This window comes from Plecotus auritus (genome assembly GCF_963455305.1).
Source record: "Plecotus auritus genome assembly, chromosome: 8".
NCBI classification, from domain to species: Eukaryota; Metazoa; Chordata; class Mammalia; order Chiroptera; family Vespertilionidae; genus Plecotus; species Plecotus auritus.
In genome coordinates, this window is record NC_137782.1 from 20,843,936 (window position 1) to 20,852,839 (window position 8,904).

An 8,904-nucleotide genomic window follows, 5' to 3' on the forward strand; every position below is an offset into this window, starting at 1 on the left:
AAAAAAAGATATTAGCCGAAACCGGTTTGGCTCAGTGGATAGAGCGTCGGCCTGCAGACTGAAAGGTCCCAGGTTCGATTCCGGTCAAGGGCATGTACCTTGGTTGCGGGCATGTCCCCAGTAGGGGGTGTGCAGGAGGCAGCTGATCGATGTTTCTCTCTCATCGATGTTTCTAACTCTCTATTCCTCTCCCTTCCTCTCTGTAAAAAATCAATAAAATATATTTAAAAAAAAAAAAGATATTAAAGTATGGGTTTTACAGTTCATTATATAGCAAGTTCCTTATGGGCAGAGGACAAGACTAAATCTTCTGTTGTGACCTCCTGCTCAGTGGTGCTTAAGTGCTTTTGAATGAACAGACTCACTAGTAGCTTGAACTCCTTTGGAGCACAGGCCCTCTCACCACACCTTGCATTTAGAGCAGAATGGGGGAATACTTGAAATCGGGGAATCTCTGGCAGTGTTCACCAAACTTCTTTGATAAGACTTGGGACATTTGCATACAGGCACATACCAACTGAATCAGAACTTTCTGTGATTCTTATCATTTAGACATTCTGGGAGATGTAGTCCTCTTGGCTGGTGCTTCAGTTCTCCATTCCTGGATGGGAGAATTACTTACTCTATATAATGTATATGTAATTCCAAGATATTGAAACAAAAGCCCAAAGCATGGATGCTAAACACCATTATCCAATCTTTACGTGAGCTTTGTGTAATCTTTTCCTAAGTTCAGAATAAATAATGAAACAACTAATCTGAAATGACCATGATCTAATGATCTCCCTGGAGAGTTTATATTTTTACAAGTTAAGGATTCAAAGATATGCTTTAAATATTACAAATTATATCTATATTCTATGCATATGTGTATAACTGTATATTAAAGTTAGTAAGAAAGCCCTTGCCAGTTTGGCTCATTGGAAATAGTGTTATCCTGCCAACTGGAGGGTCCATGTTCGATTCAGGTCAAGGGCATGTACCTCGGTTGCAGCCTTGATTCCCAGCTCTGGTCGGGGAGCATATGGGAGGCAACTAATCAACTTGTCTCTCTCACATAGATATTTCTCTCTGTCTCTCCCATTTCTCCCCCTCCCTTCCACTCTCTCTAAAAATCAACGGAAAAATATCCTTGGGTGAGGATTAACCAAAAAAATAAATAAAAAAAAATAAAGTAAGAAAATGTTCTCTAAAAAATGGATAGACCTGAAAAGATAAATGAAAGATTTCTTATCAAGACAAGGTTTTATGTCCACGCTATAATTTTAATATTCTCTTTAGAGATGTCTAAAGATCCTTCTGCCAAAAGAAAAGAAAGTCAAGAATACATAGTCTTCTATTTGCAACTGAGGTAAAGTAAATAGCTCCCTGCCTAGGAGTTCCTACTTTTACTACTTCTTACTTCCCAGTCATGCAGTTGGAGAGGATGTTAGTTCTAAATCTAGTGTGAACAAGTGGGCTAAGGAATTTGAATTTAATTGCCATAGTTTAGGAATATTTGCAGAGCTTGTGCTATGTGCTGGGCAGGAAACTAGGTGCTGAGATCACAGGCAGTTAGGGACAGTCAGAAACAGGAAACTACAGGATCACCAGCACTGTAGGAAGAGTGGCCCTTAATGCAGTGGGGTTGGAGTAGATGGCATTCTCCAGAACCATGTGCAAAGGCCCACGGCTGGCAAGAAGATGGTATTTTCCGAGAACTAGAGCTCATATGTCTGGGTAAGTGAACAGAAGAGCAGAGAGTTAAAGAGAAACATGTTCCAGTGAGAAGTTAGCCAGAAAGGTACAATATCTATCGTGACCAAAGTATTATGCCAGCTGCTACAGCCTGTGGTCTGCAGTCTGAAGTTCAGAATGATGGCCCTCACCAACCCTCTTTGATGATGACACTAGTTAGTGTAATTTCACTTTACACGACTACAAGACTAACTCGCTAATAACCTTGGCTGCCCAGTTTACCAAGCCCTAATGGAAGAAAAGTAAGTTTTAAACTTGTAGCAACAGAGAAGCTTAGAAACAGATTATAGTTTAAAATATCTACATTCTTTATTTACATGTTTTTAACAAACAAACAAACAAACAAACAAACAAAAACATGTTGAGTCTAGGCTGGTGGCTCAGTTGGTTGAGCATTGTCCTGTATACCAAAAGGTCAGTGCGATTCCTGGTCAGGGCATATACCCAGGTTGAGGTTTGATCCCTGGTTGGGATGCTTATGGGAGGCAACCGATCGATGTTTCTCTCTCTCTCCCTTCCTCTCTAAAATCAATAAACATATATTTTTTAAAAACTACCTACAAGGACCTTTCAAATGTTTTTGATTCTCAGAATCACCCTGGGAGATAGGCAGGCTTTAGTTATTCATTCTAATGAGGTATTTTCTCCATAAACACAGAAGACTGCCAAGAAAAGTTTGCTTTTGGACCCTAGTTTTTAAAAAGCTGTTTTTCTCGTAAGTTTGGTTTCAGAAATTGCATTAAACATTTCTTATTTTCATAAGTCCATCCTTTACAAAGAAGATAAGAAATTTCTGAAGTCCACCTTTGAATTTTTTTTGGATTCACTCTGGCTAAGTAACATTTTTAGTTGAGAGAAGTGTTTCTTTGTTCTGTTTACATTTTTTGAGGAGCAAGTGGGTATCGACTGTCCAGATGTAGGTGTTCTGAAATGAAACATAAAAATACACTTAGGAATACTGACAAAGGACAATTTAATAAGTGTTTTTCCTGCTTAGCCTAAATGACTGCTATGAGACACATTTTCCACTCTTCTGTATTATGGCCATATATGAGCAGTGGCTGTACCCAGCAGTCACTCCCAAAAACCTCCTCACTAAACAGGCTACAAGCAACATTTAGTTGGTATATTGGGTGATTCTGGAAGCTTCTACCACACCTAAGAGAGAAGGCTAAAGGTAAAGTGTCATCAGGTTTGAGTTCCCTTTAAGTCTCACATCAAGACTCATGACAAAGCTAAGCAATGACTTTGAAGGATCTCAACTTACACATATAGGTACCATTCCGTTGTATCTTCCCCAGAATGGAAGCTCCACAGGGCAGGAACTCTGTACTAATTGTATAGTCCAGTGCTTTTTAACAGTGCCAGGCACAGAGGAGGTCTCTAAATATATCCACTTCATAAATGACTCCCCACCTGGTATGTGTATATTTATGCCTCATTCTATTCTTTCCAATTGTGTTTTATCCCGAACCTTTATTTGGGGTTTGTCAGCCTGAGCCCTCTTTTGCCTCCCCATCTATAAGATAAATATGACATATTTTTCTCAGTCCTGCATGTCTAAGAAGCAGTCTGGTCTAAATGCAAGTGAATTCTTTTAAATACACCAAATTTTCTTTTATTAACTTTTATCCAATAAAGTGGAAACTCCATGATGAATTCCTATCATACCAAATAACAAAATAATTAAACCAAGAATACAGAGAAAACTGGCCTTGAAAGTTTAATGCTTATCCAATAAATCCAACATTAAAAAAAACTCAATTCAGAAAGCAGAGAGAATCCAGTCCTTCCTGAAGTTTGTTAGAAGGTGCCCAGTCAAAGTTAATATCATTTGACAGCCAAAACCGGTTTGGCTCAGTGGATAGAGCGTCGGCCTGCGGACTCAAGGGTCCCGGGTTTGATTCCGGTCAAGGGCATGTACCTTGGTTGCGGGCACATCCCCAGTGGGAGGTGTGCGGGAGGCAGCTGATCGATGTTTCTCTCTCATCGATGTTTCTAGCTCTCTATCCCTCTCCCTTCCTCTCTGTAAAATATCAATAAAATATATTTTAAAAAAAATATCATTTGACAAATCCCTAGTTACATCTCCACAGGAATTTATTAGAGGAAATAGCAAGAACAGAGATTTAGAGCAGGAAAGTAAATGGTGAGTTGTTCAGTTTTGCTGACACACAGGATACATTAAGGCAAAGTAACACAGGCAGACAGATTGGTCACAGATAGTGAGGGCTGGAGAGCCTGCTGCATGGCCCAAATGGCACAGAGGGGGTGCTTCTAATCAGAGCTGTGCTTCAGGAGATCAGAGTAAAAGGTTAAACAGGAAGATTCACCAAAAGGAGAATAAAGACCTGAACAGAGAGCGGCAGTAGGGATGTAAACACCATGAAAGTAGGACAATAGAAACTGGCAGCTGACTGGACAAGGACCAAGGCAATGGTTGTCAACTGAACCCGCCATTTCAGAATGTCTAGAAGAGCATGTTTATTCACAGAATAAGGAACTTAAGGAGGATGGGCAGGTTTGAGTAGTCAGCCGTGGGAACCTGTAGGGGGTGAAGTAGATATATTTAGCGTGCAGCTGGGAACAGGGAGAGACTGCAAGTAGAGGAATATATCCGGAAGTCATGCAGAGGTGAGAATGAAAGCTATGGGAGAATATGAGACGAGAGAAGAAAAGGGTATGGAGGGAAAAAGAGGGCCAAGGCCTGGACTGCATGGCAAGTTTGGGCACTGAACATAACAGGAAATTAGAAGACATACTCAGGAGTTATCACTGCAATTCAAATAACTTAATGAGTTAATTACCTGAAAGTCAATGCTGGGCTCTTGCCTTTGGAACCAGACACCCTGTGATTTAGGTTTGCAGAACCTAGAGACTTTCTCTCTGGGGTCTTCAGGCTGAGCTTCCTCGCAGGCATGGCAGGATTGCTCCTCAGTGCGGACAGAAAGCTTCTACTCTTACCATGATGTTTAACTGTTTTGTTGCATGTTTTACAAGTAATCAACTACCATAAAAAGAAGAAATATATGGTGTGATTTCTCCCAATAAAGTACATGTTCCTTAAATTCTTATATGCAAGGGAGCAGACCAGGTACTACAGGGTGAGTAACAGAGGTTGCCCTCAGGGAGCTTGTAATCTTGCAGCAGGAATCAGACCAAACACAAATTTAAAATGAGAAAATCTCCAATAAAAAATTAATGGCTAAACGTGTGTATTTAATTTAAAACACCTTTTAAAGATAATAAATCTCTATTTCCTCAATGTAAAACCATGGAGGAGACTGGGAATAATACCCTTTAACACCTGGATGGTTCAATGTATCTTCTGATACTTGTCTCTGTTAATAAACCACAAGTAATTTGATTTTGGTTGTTTTATCCGTTTTATATCCCCAATACTTAGCATTATATGACAAAAGATAGACCCTCAATAAAGGTTTAATGAATGAACATAGATGTAGTTACTTTTGTTGGGCATAGACGTAAATACATACTCTGACATGGAAGAAGGGATGACTGAAAAAGTGACACATGCCTAACAAATAAGCTACTGTTGTTTGAAGAAAAGCACCATTAACTGAAAAAATAATTTAGTGGTAGCTGCAGTTCAGGTGAAGTCACATTGGTCTGCTCAAGAAATCCTCCAATTTGTAAAAATAATTGTGCTCAACAATGAGATCTGAGAACAATTGAGAGTTCGTGATATGTGATTTTAAGTAATTGTAAAAAAAAAACACAAAAAAAAGCTGTACTCTTGCTGAAACAGTAATCACTAGAAAAGAAATATGTATGTATTTTGACAATTGAAATATACTACTACAAATCTCTGAGTTATGTTTAGGCTGATTCTCTTATCCTCATTGTGAGTGAAAGTCTACAAACTGAAATCTTACCAGTACACTTTTGGAGTCTCTGTACTTCTTCACAATTTTTGCTTCTTTAAAACTGAGTGTACAATTTCTTGCTTCTCGATTAAGAAGTTTCTGTATTCTTGGTGTCAGTTTGGGCTTGGGTTTGAGGCGTACTCGAGAATTATCCAGAATCAGCAACTGGAAACAGTATGGGCATGTTCCTTCAAAAGTGCTTTTAGCATCTAAAATTATACAAATGGAACTCATGATTCAATAAATTAGAATACTTTTTTTAACCTCAAACTGCCAATTTTATAAATGTAAAAAAGAAAGATATGTTATTATTTAATATAAGCAGATATACATTATCCTTAAGCAAACTCAAAATATGAGAATTTATTAAAAGATAAACTGGCGATGATTTATTTTGCAAAACACTATCACTGTACCCATTCATTCCTTTTAGCAACGGACAGGTAATTCCCCACTCCGTTGCTCCTTACTTGTACTAAGTAAAAAAGGCTGCATGTCTCACCTATTTTTCAAACACATTGATCACAAAATATGAAAGTTTACTATGATTCTGTTTCTTTTTTAAATAATTTTGTGGCTTGTGGGCTGGGCGTTGTCTGCAGGTAGCTCTCTCAGTATAAAATAACAGACATGCCCAGACCCTTTATGCGATCAAGAAAGCATTCCCTGACCAAGCTAGGATGTGGAGACACAAATGTGGGAGTGAGAGTTGCTCTCTTTAAAGAACTTACGTCTGGGAGCCCTACACAAATGAAGATAAGACTGGTAAGAACTATAACAGAATATGATGTAAATGCCCTGGAAATTATTAAACTGCATGGACCAGCCAAACACACTCCAAAGGCTTGACAAAGTTTGTCATGGATGACTATACATTCTATCTACATTTGGAGATGGTACCCATTGAAGGTAAGGAGCTTTCAGGGAGAAGTACAGTGAAAAAGAAAGCATGGCTACGGAGGGAAAGGTGAGGACATGAAGGTGATACAGCTGAAAAGGAAGGTGAGCACAGCATCTGTTTATTCAGTGAATATTTATTGGTGAGCAATGTGCTAAGTCCGGGGGACACAACAGCACTACCAAGAGCTAGGCACCATGCTTGTAACTTATCTCTGCCGAATGTAAAATTCATGTCTACTGAGTGACTGTTAAGTGTCAGCACTGTTCTTGGAGCTGGAGACACAGCAGTGAACAAAGGAGAGTTTGTGAAGAAAGACAATAAATACAGTAACAGCTAATAATTGCTGGGAAGGAAAAAGAAAGACAGGAAAAGTAAATGGGGAGTGGCGATGGAGCTCTGTAATTCTAAATAAGGCAGCCAGGGCCAAAACCGGTTTGGCTCAGTGGATAGAGCGTCAGCCTGCGGACTGAAAGGTCCCAGGTTCGATTCCGGTCAAGGGCACGTAACTTGGTTGCAGGCACATCTCCAGTAGGAGGTGTGCAGGAGGCAGCTGATCGATGTTTCTCTCTCATCGATGTTTCTAATTCTCTATCCCTCTTCCTTCCTCTCTGTAAAATATCAATAAAATATATTTATTAAATAAATAAATAAATAAATAAATAAATAAGGCAGCCAGGGAAGGCTTCATGCCCTGACATTTGCAGAGACCATAGGAAGTGAGGGCCGAAGCCAAGTAGACATGTGAGGTCCAGGCAGGAGAAGAAGGTAAAGGCAGTGAAACAGCCTAGTGGTGGTTTTGAGTTGTGAACAAAAGGGAGAGCAGGTCAGAGAGATGATGCCACCTGTGATGTAAGGCTTTGTCATCCCTTTACAAGATTTTCACTTTTACTCCGAGGTGGGAAGTTATTTGAGAACTTGTAGCAGAGAAGTGACATGCTATGGCTTAAGCTTTTACTAGGCTCACTTTGGCTGCTGGATTGAGAATGGCCTGCGGACATGCATGGGAGCTGTTGGCCAAAACCTGGGAGAAAGACTGGTGGCTGGGACCGGGGCGTTAGATGGCTGTGGTGAGAGGTGGCTAGAGTACGGATATACTGCAAAACCAGCAGGATTTGCTGGCATATTGGTTTGGGAAGGGAGTCAAGAATGGCTGATGATAAAGAGGAGTTATTATTTCTGAAATGGGAAGACTTGTGTTGGGGGATAAAGCTTGGGTTTTGGCCTAACAGACATTCAAAAGTTGCAAGAAGGCATCAGGATATGACCAGAGCTCGGGGGAGAGGTCTGGGTTGGGGGATATAAATTTGTAAGTGCTCAGTACACAGAATTTAAAAGCCATGAGACTGGATGAAAAACAGTCACCAAGGAAGAGAGAGCAGCTGGAAAAGAGGTCCAAGGGCAGAGTCCTGGGACGCTCCAACATTGTCGAGATTGGGGAAACCAGAAGGGACGAGCACAGCAGCTCGAGATGGACTGGCTAAAGAGGCAGGAGAACTATGTGAAGTCAAGTGCGGAAACTGTTTCCAGAGACTCATCAATGTGTCAAATCCTGCAATAGGTCAGGCCAGGTAAGGCACATGAAGCCTGGGGGAGGGGGCGTGCGGACAGTGGGTGGATCAGATTTCTCTCGTCGATCATTCTGAGTATTGTGCGGAACGGAGGGGAGGCGAGCCTGACCCACAACCGACGGGCGTTCTCCCTACCGTGTGACGAACTGAAGGCCCAGCTGAAAAAGAGAAAGAGGCCGTGAGGAACGCGGGCACACCACCCCGCCGCGTTCCCGCTCCCCGCGTCCCGGCCTTACAGGAGATAGCGGGCCTGGCCCGGGCAGCGAGCCTGCAGTTTCCGCGCCGCAGCCTCGAGGTAGTGCTTCTGCCTCATCGCCACCACCGTCCCACCGCGACACAAGGAGACTCCGGAAGCTGGACTCCCGGCGTGGCGGACTTTGACGTCGGGATCCACGCTCCGTCCGGAAATGGGCGCCCTCGATGAGGCGTTCCGGTCTCTGGCTCTGTCCCGCGCGGTCCGGCCCTCTCCTCGGCCCCGCCCCTCTCTCCGGCCCCGCCCCGCCCCACCTCGGGCCGCCCCCACTTCCGCCCCCGCTCCCCCTGGCCCCGCCCCTGTCCCGTACGGTACGGCTGTCTCCCTGCCCAAGTCCCACCTCGCCCCGCCCCGCCCCGCCCCGCCCCGCCCCTGCCCCGCTCCGCCCCTGCCCCGCTCCGCCCCTGCCCCGCTCCGGGGCCCAGCGAGGATTCTCCGCAGACCGGAGCCTGGGCGGAGCCGCCTAACCCGGCAGTGGTAGCGACGTAAGGAGCAGAGAATCCCACGGGTTCCTCTGTCTTTCCCTGCGACACTCTTCTTTCTGATACCCCAGTTGTC

At 42.9% G+C, this 8,904-nt stretch overlaps 1 protein-coding gene across 2 annotated transcripts; it reads right to left on the reverse strand.

The window, feature by feature from the left end:
• Positions 1-2,023: 2,023 nt before the first annotated feature.
• On the reverse strand, positions 2,024-8,555 carry RMP24 (ribonuclease MRP subunit p24). 2 transcript variants are annotated; one of them, XM_080684559.1, is made up of 5 exons: positions 8,330-8,555; positions 8,229-8,251; positions 5,634-5,833; positions 4,545-4,744; positions 2,024-2,662 (listed from the first exon to the last, which is right to left on the reverse strand). In XM_080684559.1, the coding sequence occupies exons 1-5, from the start codon at positions 8,404-8,406 to the stop codon at positions 2,509-2,511; spliced, it is 654 nt and encodes a 217-aa protein (XP_080540685.1). In that variant the 5' UTR covers positions 8,407-8,555; the 3' UTR covers positions 2,024-2,508. The 2 variants fall into 2 exon arrangements, with proteins under 2 accessions (XP_080540685.1, XP_080540686.1); XM_080684560.1 differs by lacking the exon at positions 4,545-4,744 and having other exon boundaries at positions 2,431-2,662; positions 8,330-8,454.
• Positions 8,556-8,904: the final 349 nt, after the last annotated feature.

What these genes read in the sequence shown, in the direction of transcription:
- RMP24 (XM_080684559.1), bottom strand. Translation starts at nt 8,406, where the DNA reads ATGAGGCAGAAGCACTACCTCGAGGCTGCGGCGCGGAAACTGCAGGCT. An exon ending in GGCCAGGCCCGCTATCTCCT is followed by an intron (nt 8,252 to 8,329) that starts GTAAGGCCGGGA and finishes TCTCTTTTTCAG; the next exon opens with CTGGGCCTTCAGTTCGTCAC. An exon ending in GAGACTCCAAAAGTGTACTG is followed by an intron (nt 4,745 to 5,633) that starts GTAAGATTTCAG and finishes TTTTTATGGTAG; the next exon opens with TTGATTACTTGTAAAACATG.